Source organism: Strix aluco, chromosome 8 (assembly GCF_031877795.1).
Source record: "Strix aluco isolate bStrAlu1 chromosome 8, bStrAlu1.hap1, whole genome shotgun sequence".
In the NCBI taxonomy this organism is placed as follows: domain Eukaryota; kingdom Metazoa; phylum Chordata; class Aves; order Strigiformes; family Strigidae; genus Strix; species Strix aluco.
Window position 1 is genome coordinate 25413487 of NC_133938.1, and position 20432 is coordinate 25433918.

The 20432-nt window shown below is 35.7% G+C and overlaps 1 protein-coding gene across 4 annotated transcripts in view; it reads right to left on the reverse strand.

The window, feature by feature from the left end:
* Positions 1–662: 662 nt before the first annotated feature.
* NEK7 (NIMA related kinase 7) overlaps positions 663–20432 on the reverse strand; it is a 78906-nt gene continuing 59136 nt past the window's right edge. For all 4 annotated transcript variants that reach the window (XM_074832738.1, XM_074832740.1, XM_074832737.1 and 1 more), the window contains 3 exons: positions 20266–20360; positions 15552–15665; positions 663–8699 (listed from right to left, as the gene is read on the reverse strand). In XM_074832738.1, coding sequence (XP_074688839.1) covers positions 8589–8699; positions 15552–15665; positions 20266–20360 — 320 coding nt within the window. In that variant the 3' untranslated portion in view covers positions 663–8588. The remainder of the gene's footprint in view (positions 8700–15551; positions 15666–20265; positions 20361–20432) is intronic.

Here is a 20432-nt window from a genome sequence, read left to right on the forward strand (position 1 = left end):
CAAAGGACCCCGGCTGCCAGACAGCTGTGATACCCCATGAGCAGGTCTAAGGAAACACATGCCTTGTAAAAGCTCCAGTACAAAAATGATATACAGACACCATCACCCTGACAGATTGATAACTGTTAAATGATATTTTATAAGATCAAGAAATTATTCCTGGTTTAAGGAAATTGTCTCATAGGACTAAATTTCTGTTGGATTTGGAACTGAATCTACTTGTCATATTCTTTATTTGCTTCCAAGAAGTTTGTGGTCAGAAGTTTCAAATTTTGAGTTCTCATTTAACACATGGGAGAGTTTACCAAAACCAACTACTACTCTGAAAACTACCTCCCCCTCCCCAGTCATTTTCCTCCTCAAATCTCAGTTTTGATAAATCTCTCTAGGCAAGTTTCCACCATCACTTGAGAGTTTAAAAGTAGAGTTCCCATAACCATCAGCTATTCTGATGCATGTTAGCTTCCTTCCCATCCCATTCCCAGTGGTAAGCTACCTTCCTCAAGGCAGGCTCCAGAAGACAGAAATGCAGTAATGTTCAGGATCCCGACTTGCCTGCTTCATCACGGTGGGCAGTACTGTGCTCTGCCAGGAAACATCTAGTAGATTTAAAAGGTAACAACTGCGAACATCCAGACCATAAACATCACAGAACTTTTAAATCAAGTTTTACTGCCAAAACTTTTATTTTACACTCAAGTAGTAAATGAATATAGTGTACATGTCATACAGGATGCAGAAGTACTACATGAACATATTTATTTGTTTGCAACAACAGTTTCAGAAAATAAAACATTGCAAGTTCTCTATTTGTTTCAGTATTTGACTTATTTTTTGCAATATAAAGAACATTTGAGGAGTGGCAGGAGAACAAACAACAGCCATAATTTGTAACTGAGGAGTTTCTGACTGAACATAAGGAAAACAAGGTTTACAGTGAAGCTAAGCATTGGAGCATGCTGCCCAGAGAAGCTGCACAACCTCTATCCCTAGAGGTTTTCAAGATCCAACTGGCTGAAGCACTGAGCCCTCGTCTGAACTCAGCATTGACTCTGCTCTCAGCAGGAGGTTGGACTAGAGAACTCTCTCAAGGTCCTTTCCAACCTGAATGATTCTACAATTTGATTCAAGCACAATCAGCAGCCAAATTCAAATAAGTAGACGCTTCCCTTCTTCCCCTCTCCCAACAAAATCTTACCAGAAAATGCAATACTCATCTTTAATGATCATCTTTACAACAGTCGAGCATGACTGAAATCAAACAAACAACCAGCAAATGAAGTGTACAGAAGAATACCAACTCCACATTAAAAGGCAAGCTAAGAGTCTTTGCATGATTTAAAATTTTCTTTGTAACAGCAAACACACATTTTTAATGCCAAGTGTGTAAAGAGCAATAAACGACTGTGTAATAAATGCCAAAGACCTTTCTAGTAATTTTTAAATGGGAGATTTCCTATTCACACTGAGAAAGGATACCATAGGAACATAAGCAAGGTAACACCAACATTTCAGTTTCCAAGTTTCTATTAGCCCTCAACACACTGGCAGTACCATGCCCCCAGCAAGTGCCCCAGGGAAGCCAGAGAATGAGGAGCTAGGAGGCCGAGAGGAAACAGGGAACCCCAAGACATCTCTATCTTGGGGACCATTTCTGTCCAGTTTGAGACCTCTTTCTATTGCTAGGATTTAAATGCAAAGCAAGTGGAACTATCAGGAAGGACTCAATGCACCTAGTTTATTTCCATAAGAACAGAAGATTTCAGTTAGACAAAAGGTGTAAGGCCTCCACCCATCATTAAGGCAGCTGTAGAAGAACAAATGAACTAATGGTATGACATGATACAAACTGACAACAAAGAATAAACATAAAACCCAAAAAATACTAAAAGTCTGTTTTGTGCCAACAAGCAACTGATCCTCTAGAAGAAAAGAATTATTCTGGTGCAAATAAACAGTGATTAAATGTGTGTATATCCACAGACACCAAACTGAATCTGACATCCAGCTCTACATCCTACAGTTCCAAAACCCCAAACTTTTTAATTTTTATAGAGAATTTTGCTTCTCAATCTCAACATATATACAAGGTTAATTGTGAGCAGTCAAAGGTCAGACAATTTGATCAACAGTGAATCTCTGCAAACATACAGTCTTCCAAATCTGAAAGTCTGCTAAAACTGTGAAGTCAGATAGTGCACCTAATACAGAAAACCATGCAGTCCACCATGCAGGCAGATCTGATTTGGTTTTAAATTAGGGTAGTGTGGATAGAGAAGTAGTACAGCACAGTTCTAAACCTACAGGGCAAATAAACATTTCACTGTCAATAAGAACTTGCAATACTGCTGCAAGTATACAAGCTACCTGGTTTGCATCTGGCTCAACTGTATCTACACTAGCCTGCAGTATCTTCAGGTGGGCAAGATACAGAGGGCAGCAAATAAGAGAAGCCAGTGTAAGGCTGGGATGATAACAACGAGGAGCATTGCACCTAACACTCTGGATCCAGCCAGTGAAGCTCTTAAGTACATTCTTATTTCAAGCAATGGTAAAAGCACCAAAATCAAGCTACTATAACAAGAAAACAACTGTTAGCTGTGTGTGCTGAAACAAGACAAGTCAAAGTTACATACAATGAATACAAAGAAAAGAAGGGCAAAAACTTTGAAGTGGTAGAAAAAATAAATCAAGGCCCAAATTCAAGAACTTCTGAAATACTTGAAGGAATAGAATCTACTCCAGCTCTAGAGTCCTGAAATAAGACCAAATTTGTGGGACTTAAGTCTCTGAAAAACACAAAATAAGTAATAATTTAGTGGAGTTCCTTCTTTAACGCATGAAACAGCTAAAGGCCAATGACAGGAGTCTAGTCCTATCAATTTTAATACTTTGAAGGGAGAAAAGACGTCAAAATGACACAGAGGCTAATACAGTGAAGATAAAAGATCAGAAAGAACACATATAGTGGAGAGGGCTGGAATCTGATACTAACTTTGAGACATTTGATATGCAGGCATGGGAGAAGTGTCAGAGATACAAAAATTGTGGCCCTGGAAAACAGGGATGTTAGAAAATAGTCTAGAGGGAGTTAGGAATAAAGATTAGATCTTTGAATCTGAACAGGTCTGAGACTGTGGCTGGATACTCAAGGAATCATCTGGAGATAGAACTATGGGAGAATCAAACTGGGGAAGGAAGCACTGGATTTTTGGTGCATTCAAATTAAAGTGTAAAGTCAAAAACTTGAAAATAAACTGGAGTGAGGATGTTCAGGTACATGAAATTAGGGGATGACAATCAGACAATCAGAGAATAAAGAGCAAAAGAGAACCAGATAGGATGACAGGTGCAATCCCCTTCAAGACAGAGAAAAGAGAAACTTTGTTGCTAGTGAAGGAAATGAGAGGAGGATTTAAAGAGGAAGAAGTAATTCAGTGAAAGGAGCAAGAGCTATAAAAGATACAGAACTAAAAGGGGCAAACCTGCACAGTTAAGAGACAGAGAAACTCTGTTCAGAAACATATTCTGAGAAAGAAAAACAATTTTGAAAAGGATCTTGTCACACAAAAATCAGGACTGGTTTTGAAGATACATTTTGTAACAAGAATGAATGGTGAAATGAACACTAAATCTGCAAGCAAACTCAACAAGAAAAAAAAAAAGGTGGGATAAAAGTGATTAAAAAGTCCATTTGGTAAGAGAATTATAAGGCAAAGCCGAGTCCAAAGCTGTGTTCTGTTGATATACTCTTCAGAGATATTCTAAAAGGCAGGAATGGATATTAAGAAGTTACAAGAAAAAAAAAAAATGTCTGGGGAAAGGAATGGAGACAGGGCAATGTGAGAAGCAACCCAAGAAACCACGTATAGAGAAGGAGATAGAGATGAAAATAAAGACAAGTGAGCCAAAGGAAGTGAGGCCAATGAAGGAAGGAGGCAGCTGAGAAGAGTAAAGGAGTCAGAAAGGTTAATAGACTGGAGATCCCAAAAGGAGTGAGTGACAGGGTAGAGGAGAAAGAAAGACAGATAAACTGAAAGAGAGCAGGTAGTGATCAGAGAAAAGGAATTTAGAAATGAGAGATAATAAAGTGAACAGTATTTAGTAAAGACAAGGTCATGGGAATGATTGAGGCAGTGAGAAAATCTGTCTAAAACTGAAAATCAAAGGCGTCAGGATGGAAAAACAGAATGAAGAACAATGGCGTTAAGTAGTTATCGGGGGTAAAAACAATATGGTTTGCCCATGGTGAGGGATAAAATTTGAGAAGCCAGAAATGGGTTGAGTTTAGCAAAGTCACAAAGAAAGAAGCAAACTAATGGCCACTAGGAAAACTAGACACAGAGGACTTCAAATCAAGACGACAGTAGAGCAGACAACAGGACAGATGAAGCAGCAGCAGTGGAAGATAGGAATCATAGGACTTCAGAAGTGAATATGAAAGGGAAACTATTTTTAAAAAACATCAACTGAAGAACAAGGTTCAGGGAAGGGAGTAAAGTTTGAAAAAGAACCTTAAAAATCTATATTTGAGTCATGTTCAGAAATATAAGTAACACCTCACTGGGCACGCCCAGCACCTGTATTCCCCTCCTTGGGTAATCTTGGCAGAAACGGTTAGACATTCACTCAGACCAAACCAGAGATCAGAAATTCAGAAGACCAGCATTGCCACTGGCTAGATGATGTGGGGATATGGCAGGGTTGGAAAAGCTTGTGATAATTAAAGAAGTATTAAAAATGATGGAAAGGCAGTGATTTGAACTCTGCTATCCAGCACCTTTACTTCCAGATTAAATTCTCCAAAAAACAAGACCTGAAGGCCTTCACTGACTCTCCCTCACATCAACCTCCTGTTCCTAGAAGCTCAAACACCTGACGCAGCATTCGCCACCAGCATTCAGATTCAGCCATTAAGATTCTCACCTCGCTGTTGAACAGCGAAAACAGAGATTAAGTGGACAGATTGTTAAAAACGAACATCACTGCGATTTTGGGTCCCATTCAGAGATATCAGAGAACCACTGGCATAAGTCGCCTTTCTCCATTTCCAAGCCTCTGTCAAGAATTTCACTCTATGGCTGTCTTAATCATGAGCATGAATAAAACACCAGCCTTCTCAGGCACTTCTAATACTGTATTTCATCTTCTGGTATATTGACATGTTTTTAAAGTTTCTGCTCATTACAAAAAGACGACATACTTCTATTGCCTGCTCGTACAATTGGTAGTTGGATCATTAGAGTGTAACAGAAGATAGGGGAAAAAACACATTATTCCTTGCTACCAAACCAGTAACACAGAAAGTATAAAAAGTGAGCTGAGCATATTTCTATATACCCTACTGATTACTATTTATTTATGTGTGTATACAAGGTTCACTCAGTATTACTGAAATTACGTAAAAATAGCCTACCTATATAAATAAGAGCTCACAGGACTAGGGCCATAATTGGAGCTCTTCATTATTTTTATGTTTTTTGGATATTTTCATATGGTTTGAAAATAATTTTAGGGTTTTTTTTAAATTTTAGATAAAGACAATTTTTGGATTAATTATGAATATATCTGATGTAGTATTTTTAGATAAATTTTTGACAAATAATACTAAGAAGTTTTTTTTCCAGTGTACTTGTCTTCTGTTACAGTCAAGAAAACTCACCTATAATCAACTACTGGAACCAGTAAACTGTCCACAAGATAGGTAACATCTACTGTAACATATATATATATATATCTGTAACAAGAAAAGTTTGAAAAAATATCATAGAAACACTCTAATTTTTAGATTATAGTTAATATTTCTATGTTTCATTTCTATTAGACTACTGCACAAGAGGGGAGCTTTCAAGACAAGACAACGATTTTATGCAGTGTCATTCAAAGCACAAAGTTCACTCATGAAGCCAGTTAATACTGTGGCATTACTGAAATAAAAGGAGGAGCTAGTTAGACATTCTGGTTAGAAATGTAACACATTCTCTTTAAAGAAAATAAAGACATAATGCAATAGCTTAAAATAAATAGTGCCAAGTGTCACCATCAACAATGTATGAAAAATAGAATGATGTATTATAAAAGAAAATATTTTATAAGTGTATGGCATGCATTGGAGTGTTATAACAGGCTTATTTTCATATGTTACCAGGTGCTTTACTTAGGGGATAGATTCTACAATCCCCAGTTCTATAACTCGCTCTATTAACCCATATGGGCTTCTTAATTATAAAGTTTGGCACCAGAGTCATCTGTACCATTCATTTTACATATTTTAAAACAGGAACAACTATTTCTTTTCCTCAGCATAAGATTTAATCATAAACACTAAAAAAAAAAAAATAGAAAAATTTAAATGCTTAAGTATGCACATTTGCTAACTCTTACCTCACGATTTCTTTACTCGATGTACCCTTCCAGACAGGAGGGGGGAAAAAAAAAAATTATTGGATTCTTTCAAGAGAAGTTCAGTACTCGATGCATAACGTTAGATGCAAATAGCCTGACTGTGCTGGGTTTTTTCCAGTGATTTTTAAATGTTCTAGTACATTTTTGGAAAAAAAATGGTTCAAGTACTTGTGCATATTAGGGCTAATGCTGGCAGTCAAACAAGTATCGTGCTGCCTTTTCCAATACAAACCATTTCATTCTATGACATATGAACTATTGTTATAGAACATAACCATCACTTTTAAAATTCAATAATCAGATAATGAAGACAAATCTAGAGGCTGCTAGACACAAACAAGGTTTCTCAAATATTTCCTCCCTAGAAATTGTTCCACTGAAGTCCTACAAGATTAAGTATACACAGAAGCTAGAAGGAAAACTAAGGATTCATCCTACAAAAATCTAGAAACAAAAATAAAAAAATATGTATTAAGATGAGCTGATGATCTGGCACATACTATTTAAAAACTATTTTGCTAAACAATTTCCACGGCATTTGTAGTTTTAAAAAATACAAAACCAGAAAAAACCCTGACCTAGCTTGAACATTTCATCCAGAAACCCCACAGCTGGATTTTTATTCTCTGAGCATTACATCAAATCAAAAATTAAAGCTACACAGAGAAACAAAAAAAAAAATCTGAGCGTGCAGGGAACTGACTGCATCTAGAACCTGTATGAGTATGTACATACCCCTGCTTTTATTTGAGCTAACTTCTTTTTACTCACATACGGAAAAAGATTTAACTGACCATAACATCTTCTTCGCAATACCACTGCTAATAATTATGTTTTGACAGTTCTGTATAAAAAGTTCAGTCTTGAAACTCAAGAAATTTCAGTCCATTCTCCATTTTTACCACATTTAAAAATGAAACACCTTCCTTCCTTAACAATAAAAATATTATTTAAGCATACCCGAAAAGGCACTAAGGTCTAACGAAATTATTCTGAATTTCCTTTTCAACTAATAAAGTATTTGTAAGACATTTTGCATATATATATTTATTTCCCAAATGAAGGAGTAGCAACTTGCTCTTAAACATAAAAGCTAAAATTTACTTTTGCTAAATACAAAACTAATTCTCAGGATACAGTATACAAAATCAGATATTCATGAAGAATACATTTTGTGTTATACTGCACTATTATATCTTTTCTAAAAGGTTTCTGTATTTAAAAAAAAAAAAAAATGCAAAAAAACCCAACCAACATTACCACAAGGTCATTCAAATTCTTTTAAACACAGAAATCTACAAACAGTGACATATACATCAACAGTTGGGAAGTTGTAACTTAAAGATCGCATCTTTTAATCAGACCTTCTCATAAACACTAGCCTCAAAAGAACCCTATTTGCTACAAGAAGCATCTGCATGGTTTTAAGACTTAACTATGCAGAATCCTATTGCCCCAGGGCAGTGCTGCACAAGCCTATTGAAAACGATCAGATTGCAGAATCAACACCTTAAATTTTCCCAGAAAACCTCCAACAAATGTTTTATGTGCATTATGACAGAATAAAAAAAAAGGGATGTTACAAAAATTTCAGCATGACGATTTTTTATGAAACTATTTCCCATCACATTTGGCAAGCAGAGAACTAATCCTATCGCCTGTCTACTCTTAACTGCAAGCTGCAATTCAATATAAAATACAATAACTTTCTATAATAATTATGTTCCTCTTAGAACAAAGAGTAAAATAAAGTTAACTGTGCTGATTCATACTTTCCATAAATTACTAAAAAGGTGAGAGATTCAGACATTTTGCTTCTGGATAATAAGCCTAATATCTGTATCATGTGCAAAAGTGCAACTGTGTTTTAGAACTGAGGCCCAACTGAGTTTTTGTTATTAAAGAAAATATACTTGAGCCCACTTAACATGGAAAACAGTGGTTCTCGGTATCTTTTAAAGTTATGCTTTACATATTTATACCTGTTGTACAACTGCAAGTTAGTAAAAAATACAAAATATAGAAATAAACAGAAAATAACAAAGCTTGTATATAAATTGGTTTACAATTCAAAGCACAACAGTAAGCTTCAAATAATTACATTTCTGTAACACAAAGAGGTGGGATGATTTGTTTAAAATACTTGGTTATTTCTGCTCTTTTCTTCATGATCTGATGTCTGCTTAGCTGCTTGCAGTGTGTGCGTGCATACGTTTCGCTACATCGTAGACATAGGTTATGTCTGGTCGCTTCTCTGGATCCGGGTTGATGCACATATTAACTAATTGTCGCAGCTAGGAAAGGAAAATAACATGACAGGATCGTTGGCTTTCTTACAAGTAGTATTTGTGCATTATCAAATTCAAATTAATAAGACTGGCAAAAATTAGCCAAACAGCAATTCTGCATAAACACACACTCAACCCTCCCTCTCTTGACACACTGCACGCTGTTCTATGCAAGCATGCATGCAATGTACTCCCATGATTTTTACATTTCCTGTTGTCCAGGAAAACTGATGAACAAATTTAAGTTCTAATGCTTTTAACATATAACTTTAGATATGCATTTAGTCCCATTACACATCATTTAAATTAAAAATTCTTGTGCTTTTGGAGGGCTATGCCTGCAAGTCCCAGAAGGCTGACAGCAGCACAGAGAGAAGTAAATCGGGACGGCTTGCTCATTCACTCCTGATACAAGAGTTAGCCAACAATAAATGGCACTGCTGCATGACAGGTTCCAACAAACAAAAGGCAGTGATTCTCCTTATAACACAGTTAACCTGCAGAACCTCCTGCTGCTAGAAGGTACCAATACCCATGCATTCAGGAAGCAATTGAACAGATTAAACCCACTGAGAGCTATTTAATATAAAGACTCCACCTTCGACTGAGGAAATCTGTGAACTTAAAACTGGAAGCTGGGAAATTATTTTGGGGAAGTATCACATTATGCTGGACCTGTTACTCCACTTGCCCACTATTGGAGACACGATACTAGATTAAATAACCTTTGGTCTATGTCCTGATATCTGTTCTTAGGATTAAACCCTTGATTTTTTTTTCTTTATGTTCAAATATGTTCACGGAAGTCTCTACCTCAGAAGAAACAAATCACTATATGACTAGAAATCCCCATGGTTCCACAAGCACCATAATTTATTAGGTCTTCTGTAGCACACATACTCAGCAGAAGCAACCCCAAAGAGCTTCCACACCACTCAGATACTTCTCATCGCCTTCACAAACTGGCAGAACAGTTGCAGGGTTTTCTTCTTCCTCTGATATGCCTAAGAACTTATAACGTTAGAACTTAATATATTGTCTGGATTACCTTCTGATGGGGCATCTATTTTAAGTTGTGTGCATCTCCTAAGCATTTTTCAACGCTTCATGAGGACTTACTAAAATGTTTACCATCCTTTGCAAAAGTAACTTAACCAACTCTGAAGCTCTTCCTTTATGCTTTTGTTAGCTTTGCTAAATCCTCCTGGATCTCCTTATAGCGGGGGGGCAGCGGGGGGGTGAGGGGCATGACAGAAAAACACCTTGTTCCACCCTTCTATGGCAATATGTCAAATTTGGTTCAGTCTCCCTCCCAGTACTACTAGTTATGATTACTAAAAAAAAAAAAATCTGTAATTACTGCAACTAACACAGAGCGACCTCATCACCACGATTATTCAAAAGTAACATAGATTGCATATTCAAACCTGCCATCAGAGAGTTTTCTTCCTGCTTTTTATAAAAAGACCAAGAGAATTTTAAATTATAATTATACTCCTTTCACTTTTCACAGATTAATTTAAATACATGGGAATAGGAAATCGAAAAGTTAAGAAACACTGCATGCCACTATTTAAAACTTTGTCCACTAGCTGTTGCAGAAACATTGCAAACTGTACAGAATGTACACGTTTTTCATATTTAACAATACAAAAACTATGTCACTAGACTTCCATCTTCTTTAGCAAGAAGAGCTTAATATTTAAAAATAAGATCATTAATTCTGAAGATAGTGGTCAGATCACTGTATTGAAGAAAAACATTAAATGAAAATAATCTGTAACAGACTTGCTATTTGAATCTTAAATATGCTAAGTATAATTTGACTAATGGAGTTATAAAAGCCATCATATTGCTTCTGGCAACCAATAAATAAAATACAATACCACTGACAGGAGAAACTATTAGCCTGTAATAACTCCCAAACATTTAGAGAACAGAATGTAGGAAATCATTAACTAGTGTGAGAAATAATAATTGCCAACATGTAATACAAATACGCAAAGAAAAACAATCTCCTGTAGAAGCAGGTGAGACACAGTGTAAGCAACAGGCACAATGTATTAGCAGATATGAGCAGCTTGCTATGCCACACCTCAGACAGCCTGCAGGAAAAACAGGAAAGACTGAAGAACATCCAAAAACCTCAAGCCTGAAATTAGACCAAATAAGTAAACATTTTGTAAAGAGAACACAAGTGTAATTTATCTGCAGAATACTACATTGAATCTCGTACGCATACGTTTATCTTTCTCTGTGAAGACTTCCATCTGTTCAGTAGAACTACATACAGTAAATAAAGCCTTAGTAAAAGACCTTGAAGGAGTGAAACCTATAAAGCTATCACCAGAGGCGAAACAGAGTATTCTTTCTCCTGTTTTTACCAGCTGTATATCAATAACTTTACTGTAGGTAGAACAGCAGAAGTAAATCTTCAAGAAATTTACCTGTGAAAAGCATGAGAAGCTTTGTTTACCTCCAGTAGGCTACTTCATGTCTTTTCAATCCTGGCCTGCAGGTAACACTGATTTTTTTTTTTTTTTTTTCCCCTAAACTGAACTTTATCATCTAAAAATCAATTTCAGACTCAAACTGTTTGTTAAGTCATTAGACAGGAAGCCTTCCTTCAGAGTTACTTTGTTACTGTTACCGTACATTATAATTCCAAGCTTCAATAAAATGGCCAAGAAGATTCATTGCTTAGAAAAGAACTGTAGCAAAATGGCATCATTACTCAAAAGTACATGTAAGGCTTTAGGTCCTATTAATTCCTGTAAGTACACTTGCAAAAGCCATTCACCCACATGGTGTCTTGACGGCTGGCTTTTTGCAGCTTCTTATTTTTTACTCTAACCAAAATGTAGCTACTAATTGTTAGGATGCAAGAAAGGATCTACAAAAATATGTTCATATAACAGACAGTCACTGAATCAGCTTACTCAGAAATTCTCTTCCCAACATAGTGCAAGTGGTGAGCTCAATTAGTGACAAACCTTCACTATTACTGTAATAAAATAAACCACAGAGCCATAGACCTCGCGTGGCTATGAGTCTTAACATTTAAATGTTGGTCACTCCTATTACTGCAAAATCTCCTTCCTCCTCCCCAGGCCAGAATCTCAGCTGTAAGGCAGGAACGCTCAGCTGACTATGCCTGGGACACTGCACAATGATAGCGCAGACTCCTGAGTAATTTCAAAATTTTTGAGCCTTGTTATTGAATAGCAAACCTTTGGGAGAAGGTGAAATAATTTTGCTATACAGGAGGAAAACAGTTACATAGGAAGATAGTCTTTCAGGACTGAAACTGAGACCATGCTGGATGCTAATACTTGGTTATAGCACTATTCCTTCTAACTCCTACAGGGATATCCATTTCAATAAACCTGAAATCCGCTTGTCAACCCCTCTAGTATTAATAAAATTTCCAATGTAGCAGAAGAGCCCAGCAGTACCATGGGAAGAGGCACTGGGATTCTGAAGTCAGACTATCATTAGAGACAGAGTAATTTTTTAGTATCCAGCACAGACTGGCCAACAGGCAGAGCAGACTTGTGACTGAGCTGGAGGGACCTCCTGTTGCATTCCCAAGCTGCAAACTTCTTTGGCTGCTTATTGTTCTTAACCTCCTCTGTGCACTTAGCACAATGACTGTCTTTAGCCTGGAGCTTAGCCTGACATCGGAGCAGTGGGACACACTTTCTTTAACTTCAGCAGGTTTTTCAGCTATGAAATAAATAGTTATCACTCAAGTCAGGAGGAGGGAGAAAGACAGAAATATGACAGGCAAGTACTTTGCATTGTTAGCCAGTTTAAGAAGATAAATTTTCACATAGGAAATTTTGGATGAGAGAAAAAAACCACAAAACGATTCTTACTCTGAATAGGACACCTTCTTGAATCCTTTCTTGGTGTTGTTCTCAAGACCTTCTGCTGGCAACTAACACTACCACTGTGGACCTGCTGGCTCATTCAGCCTTCACCTCCGAGTAGGAGGTTGGCTGTCAACTTTAGAAATGCACCTCAATCAAAGGGAAGATTTAAAAACTCCATTTATCATGAAAGCAACATGATACCAGTATTGACTGTTGAGATTTTAAGAGTATTGATCGGGAGTGGCAAGGGAGCCCCATCTTTGAATTCCCTAAAGCTGAACAGCTTTCAGTAAATGCTTGTGTACTCACCCCGACTAGCAGACGTTCTTAAAGAATATTCAAAAATTGAGATATCCAAAGTTGTTAAACATTTGAAAATCTTGGCTTGTGACTCTACTGCTGAAGCAATAGTTTGTGAAAATGCATCATAGGCTATTAGGATTTCTAATCAAAGGTTTTAAAAAAACCTATCCATCTGTCCATCTATCTTAAGGTGCATCTTTCTGTCATACTTATCTGATGACACAGATGCAATGCATTACTAACAGGTTGGTCTTACAGAGAGTTCAAAATTTAGAAAAAGTGTCACATCTTAAAACTCATTAAAATTTACTTACAAAAAGTTTCTCTAAAAAGCACTTGCCTTGTATTTTTTAATGTAAGTATTTACACTCCTATATCAGAGGATGCAGAGATCAATACTCAGTGAAACCTATCTTTCAGAAAATTCTTTGTTATAAAATATGAAATGGGTTTTACTGTTCAGTGAACCCTGTTCTTTACTGCTCACCAAGTGTGCTTCCAACCTGGTTAAAGGTTTGACATCTAGATTTCTAATATAGGTGAAACATTTAGGACAGTATCCCAATATGACAGAAAACACTTGTTTGTTTCTTTTTTTTACAGTTCACACCAGCACAGTATTTTTTCATACAAGTAAAAAAAGGTCTGGTTTGGTGCAATGACTAACAAACGTACCTATTTTTCCATGTACTTTAGTGAAGACACAAGTCTTTATATCAGAACATAAAAACGTTCCCATTACAGTATTCATAGTTGATTACTTCTTTTAAGTAACTATTTTCATACTTATCACAGCTCTGATTCTCTCATCATGTTTTAAAATAACTTACATGTATTTTGCAAATAACTGGTTTATCCAAGATGCAGAAGTACGTGTCTGCTTTGAAATAAAGAAAACGTAACATGTTGTGCTTTGCATCTGTTTTCAACACTAGAAACTATACAGATGTAAGTAAAAGGTGGAATCTCTTTCCCCATCCAAACTTTAAGACCTTCTATCTGGGCCAGACTTTGATATTTGCCCCTTGGCTGGGAATCCGCATATCCAACTTCACACTTAGCTGCAGTGAAGTAGCCCTGCAGGCAGGCCAACTTCAACGAACCACTAGTGGTATCATCATTAAAATCCTGCTGAAGGTCACCATGGAAACCGCCTGCTGAGGCTTCGCTGCTGCACTCGGCATCTCCTAATCAGCTACCATGTGAAATGCAAATTCAGACAGTCTGAAAATTAGTCAAGAAGAATAGAGGATGAGGATGCAGATATGTGAAATATTCATGCGCTTCATGGAAAAAGGAAGACAGCATGAATGACACAACAAAGAACGGCCCCTGACATTCTTGCTATCATTTTGCATTATTGTTCACACCCTACCGTATTTCTAGGCCTCCAGTTCTGAAGTTGGTTATATGAACTGCCATATTTATAGTCTACAATAAATAATAATTAAAAATGGCCAAGATAAAATGACTAATTGGAAAACCCACGAAGAGGTATAGTGTATAAATTGCACAATAGATCGTTATTTCATCCTTTGTAACATCACTGAATTATCTTTTCAAGTCCAGATTGTTTCATAAAAGGGGAAAAATTGTCATTATAAACACAAAACAAAACAAAATACTGGGCAGCAATCTTTTATTAATAGTCCAATCACTGTCTTTGAATGCAAAAAAAATTTCAGGTTCAGAATTACAACTCCTACTCTATAAATGAAATTGCACAACACTTTATGTTTATTAAAAGTATTTCAGTGCTTGTGTTTGAGTTTTCAAAGTAATCTTTAATTCATGTAGGCTGAATTCAATTAGAATTGTTACTAATACGTGTTCTTTCGTTTACAGCTTCTATCAATTTACCCTGTTCTTTTCAAAGTGGGAAAGTATTTCAAAACTAGCATCTCAGAACATTCACAAGCAAGCATTTATATTTTTTCATTCAGTTACCCTAAGAAAAATATTTATTTTGTTTCTTTTCATTTTAGAGCTTAAGACAGCAAGTACCCCTCCTTAAATGCATTAATGACAGTAAGGAATGGTTACCTATCAGCTTAAAACAAACACTGCTGCGATATGCATGAGTATATTGTTCAAATTCAATTATATGTCTACCTATATTTCTCTGAAATTTAATGTTAGTGTTGTCAAGAACCACTCTTTTCTTGCAAAAGAACTGCCGTTCAATTGTATCGAACAGCACATCACAGTTTTATAATGCAGTCAAATGGGAACAAAACAATTCATTTTACTAGTGAGATACATTATATCTAGTTTAATGCAAGCCCCTTGAGAAACAAGGCTAGTGCACTAATTTACTGTGCAACATAAACTTGTATAGTTGTGCTTTTAGAAAAGCATACTATAGATGTATGACTCAATCCCATTCTGGCATGTAGAACATATCATTGTGCATTCTGGGAAAGCATTTTGTCATACTTGAAAGCAAGCTCAATGAAATTAAGAATCTTAACAGTATGAGGTTTCCATCATTAATCCCCCCCAATTTAAAATCATATCAGAGACTTGTTTTGACAGGAACATTTGAGCAGGTTCAACAAGCAAACACTTATGGGCATAATCTGCAAATAACATAAAATCACACAAGTTCATTTACTTCCCTGGAAGAGTGCCAGCTTTACACAAACTGAGGATCTAGCCCATGAAAAGGAAAATTACTTACTTCCTCTGAATAGTGATCTGAAGGGAGAGGTGGGTAGTCACACTGTTCTATCTTCTTGCATAGGGAGTACAAGTTCATTTTATCACCATAAAAGGGACTCTGCAGTGCAGCCATCTGTTTAAAGAAAATGTACAGTTTTCTTTTGTGTTTTTAAGTAAACCTGTTTTATGATAAAATCTGTAATACTAACAAATCAAACATGATTTTTAACAGCTTCCGATTTCCTGCTTAGAAGTGTCACAGTGCTAAAAAGTAAAGTTCCAAAACTGTTACTGTAACCAGTGTACTTATTCTGTGTTGTACAGTCGTACCTGTCATACTGCAATATAAGAATTATTTGAATTGCATACCATTAGAGTTTTATTAATCAAGTATGAGGAAAAATTTAATAGTTTCTGATACTGCTGTGAGCATGGAGGGTCCTTGCACCACAAGGAAAACTCAAAACCCACAATGTAATCTTCCTCTGAAGACCTTTTGGAAGAAAACATGTAATTTATTTGAAAACATTACCTGATCTAAAGCAATACTGTATGCTGAAAATAGAGGGTAACAGTAGTAGGTTTTGTAACCTTCCACAGCTATTACACTAGACTGATACAGCTGGTTTTTTTAAAAATCAAGAAAACTGAAGTTAACATCTATACTTCCAAAAAAACCCAAACACAAAAACTTTGTAATTCAGTATGTTATCCAAAAATACTTTTAAAAACAAGTATCCCAAAATGTCATCGGAAGTGTAGAACTGGCACCCATTACTGACTGCAATTTACAATTGTAATACAAAAATAAGACTATCTGTTGGAGAGCACTTATATAAATGATCAGCTTAAAATCAGCATTAGTAAACCTACGCTTTATTTCCAGACTGTTACAACTTGACATTTAAGGTGGAAACAAATGCTGTGGTTAGCAGGATTACAAATTTAAAAATTCATTTAAAATCTCTCCACTCTGTTCAAAGCCTTCTAAGTCTTTGAACCGCAGCAGCACGAATGCTGCTTTGAGTGCAGCGCTGCCCCAAAGTCAGTCACCCTTTTCTACATGTGCTAATAAGTTTGATTTTGGAAGGACAATGTGTACATTCCCCAGACAGGCAGAGTGTGTGTGAAACACGCTAGTCCATGCTGTGCTACTCAGTGAGCTTCAGCAGGGACAGGACAAGCTGAAAATGGCTCTCATCTGTCTTGTGGTCTTCCAGATAGCAGTTTAACTCTTTCATGTCTAAGCACCGGTATCACTGGGGGAAAAAATGTATGAAGAAAATTACCAAAATTCTCTTACATTTACTTTCTATATGATAAAAATGCTCTCAAATAGTTCAGTACTTTTTCATGTTACCTTCAAGTAATAATAAATCATTTTAAAGCTCCCAAAACAAGTACCATACTACAGTTCTATCCTACAATCCTCCCAAAAATTCTGTAACTATATTACCAAAATAATGTTAATTTTTGGATTTCCATGACATTGCCTCTTACCTTAAAAAGAATGTTAAAAATGCAAGCTAAAGACCAAAAAAGAAAAATCAACTGCAGGCTCTGTATGCATGCAGAAATTCTAAATAAATGCACAGATACTTATTTTCGTACTCTAGGTGTTCATTAAAAAGTACTTTTGTTTGAATGCTGCGGAGTGTTAAAAAAATTCTGAATGTCCCCTAAGGAGTTAAAACAGGAATACTATATTTTCATGCATCTCCTGCTTTGACAGATGAAAAATGTCAACTGTCCTGTTTTTATTTTCAAGCTTTTGCACTATTCATCTGGTTCATTAGTGCATCTCGCTGCTGCCCCTGACAGCTGCTCGCCCTCTCCTCCCAGCAGCTGAATTTTTCAGGCTAATTTGATCCTCCACACTGAGACGATCGCTAGAATGATTGACTTGCTCCCTGACCTCCAGGGTCTGACTTTCCTGATTAGTATTCTGGGGGTGTCTGAGGGACGAAAGCCCACTGTCTGTCTTCGGGGCTGGTGGCAGCTCTCTCTCTCTCTCTTTTTTTTTTTTTTTTTCTTTTTTTTTTTTTTTTTTTGAACTGTAAGCCACCAACCTACAACCCTGTAAGGATGCAATTGCTACGCTGAACAATAAAAGGAAATGTGTAAGACCTACTTTTCCATGTAAAGGTCCATGTAGCAAAAGCACAGCATCTTGATTTTAATTAGTAAAGTCTACTTTGTTGCATATCAATTAAAACTCCAGTGGTAGTGTTTTTGAGGTTTCAGAAATACCTGGGGCTCTAAAAAAATCAGACTTTAAAATACATATTTAAAAATCTTGTGGGTCACATAGTTAGCATTAAGTAATAAACTGTAATATACGTAAAAAATAGTAATTTTTAAAAGCAACATACATCATAGCAAATTAGCCTAAACTTAAATTAAAACATGACTGAAAAGAGTTTAGCGGCAATTAAGCATTTATTGAGAAGTGATACACATGCCACAGCTTTTCTCCAATTAAGCTGGAGAGAATCCAGATCACATATGAGCACATATCAACATGAAATCAATATAATAAAACATGCTAAAATGCAGGCAATAGATATATCACAAAAAGACACCCAGCACAAAACTGCATGGACAATAAAAATACCATGCATTAGTCCACATGTCTTGAAGGGCCTTAAGTAACCACTTTGAAGTAATTAAAAAAGAGAAAAACCTAAGCATATATTTTGAGTTCACTATACCTAAAATTTCAAAATTACATCTCAATGATCAACAATGAAACACCCCCCTTCCCCCCCCCCAACCCACACACACAAAAGGAATAAAACACCACAAACATCTGGTATGTTGTAGAATTAACTAAATGGGATAAATTCACCTCTAAAAAAAGTAAAAGCTATAGTTGAAGACACAGCCATATACTATAGCTATATATTATATAATCAACAATAAGTATCCTAATAATTACTCTTACAATAAGGAAAAAAACCAAACACAACACCATATCAACTTAAATACCACCCTGGTAAAACTTCTAAAACAAATTTTAAAAGAATGGTATTTAAAGATGCTGAGTTAATCAATGGAATTAAGCTATTTAGTTATTTTGAAATTATTTACCAGCTCAAAGAAAAAATTAATATTCACGTAGGTATTTAACATACTGTACCAGCATCAAATCAGCAAACTCAAAAGAAAAATCTTCTTTAGGAAAGTGCTATTGATTTCTATCCAGCAATTTTATTTCATAAAATATAGAAAAAAAATATCCTTACAACATGTTTATTTTATATAATAATTAGTTATTCAAGGGGTTTATTTGTTTGTTTCCAGATTTTAAAAATTCTTAAGGAAATCAATGAAGGGAAAAGAAGCAGTAACACTGAAAAATTCTCATCTACCTGTATGCTATCTTTAGGCTCCTTCTTGCGCAAGTGTGTAAAGCAGAGCACTGAAATTGATGGCAGTTGCCATTGTCAGTACTCAGGAATCTGAATATGAGATTAAGTTTCAGTTCAGGACTTAAACTTCTAAATACTTGCTATCAGGTATCAGACTTCATTCTTGTGAATTGTCCCCAAGATTTAGAAACAACAGCTATACACTGATCTGTAAACTCTGCAGAAGTAAAACATAGGTATTTGCCCTTTTAATATTAATGCAACATGATAGTGATAGAAAGTAAACTAATATTACTAGAGACAATTCACCCAGTAATAACTTACAACTTTAAGAGGCTGACAATGCTTTCTACAAAATCCTAAAATAACAGGAGGTGCCGATCCTGCTGAGTATGTGTTAAATGAGTTCTGCTGACTCACTGAGGCTGGTGGCTTGCAGGTAACTGAAAACTGAGTTGGGTATATTAGTTTTTATCTGGAATATATCTATAAAGACTTCACTGCCATTGCTGATGCAACAAAATTTTTTTCCAGCATCCTTCAACACAAGTGTTTAGTCTTTTGATCAACAAATGATATGCAAAGAACTCTGAAGACATAGTTGCCTTAGAAACCTACCTGTTCCTCACACCTTCATTTGCCTCAACTGCAATTTGCCCTGTATCTTTATTTTCTCAGAATATAATATCATTAAAATTGTGTGTCAGGCTACCAATCTTGACTATATCAATACTGAAATTAACCAATAATTATAGTTTAATCAATTGGAGAAGAAAGAGTAGAAAAATTATGTATGTCTGTGCAGCACAAGTCATTATCTTAAAAGTCAATTCAAGCTAGTAGTAATAAATACACGTCATTTTTCTGTATTGTTTTACTTATGTTTTAAATAATTTTAAAGAAATTAAACCTGTATTAAAATAATTATATTGCTGTTTTTTAAAGCATTAGTTGCATACTCAAGTCACTCCTACTATTCTCAATATATTTATTACCAAAATCATAGAATCAGAGTAGGCCATTAAAACACCTAGAACTATTTTACATGTGCTTGCCATTATTCATTTATTAATCCTTCAGTTATGCCCAATCTTCAATAAATTGCTGTTAAAATCTTTGTAGCAAAACCAGTAAAAAGCAAGTCTTGAGTAACACACAAATAAAAAGTAATTTCATATGCTGAAGTTACGCAAGACTTCTCATTGCTAATACTGAAGACAGACATATCTGAAAAGTAACTTTTCCATACTGCTACATGCTTTTATAAACGAAAAAATATATAGAAATAGATCCTAAAACAGTACTTAATGGGGGGGGGGAGTACAATGGCATTATTAAGGTCACCATATATATCAATATTACCTCATACAGCAGACAGCCTAGAGACCAGATGTCAGATTTGAAGTTGTAACCATTTTCGTGTATTCTCTCTGGAGACATATAATAAGGTGTACCAACTGCAATAAATACAAAAGTATTTTTGAATGAAAGTTTCTGTTGTTATACAGTAGTAAAAGTACAGTTTTCGT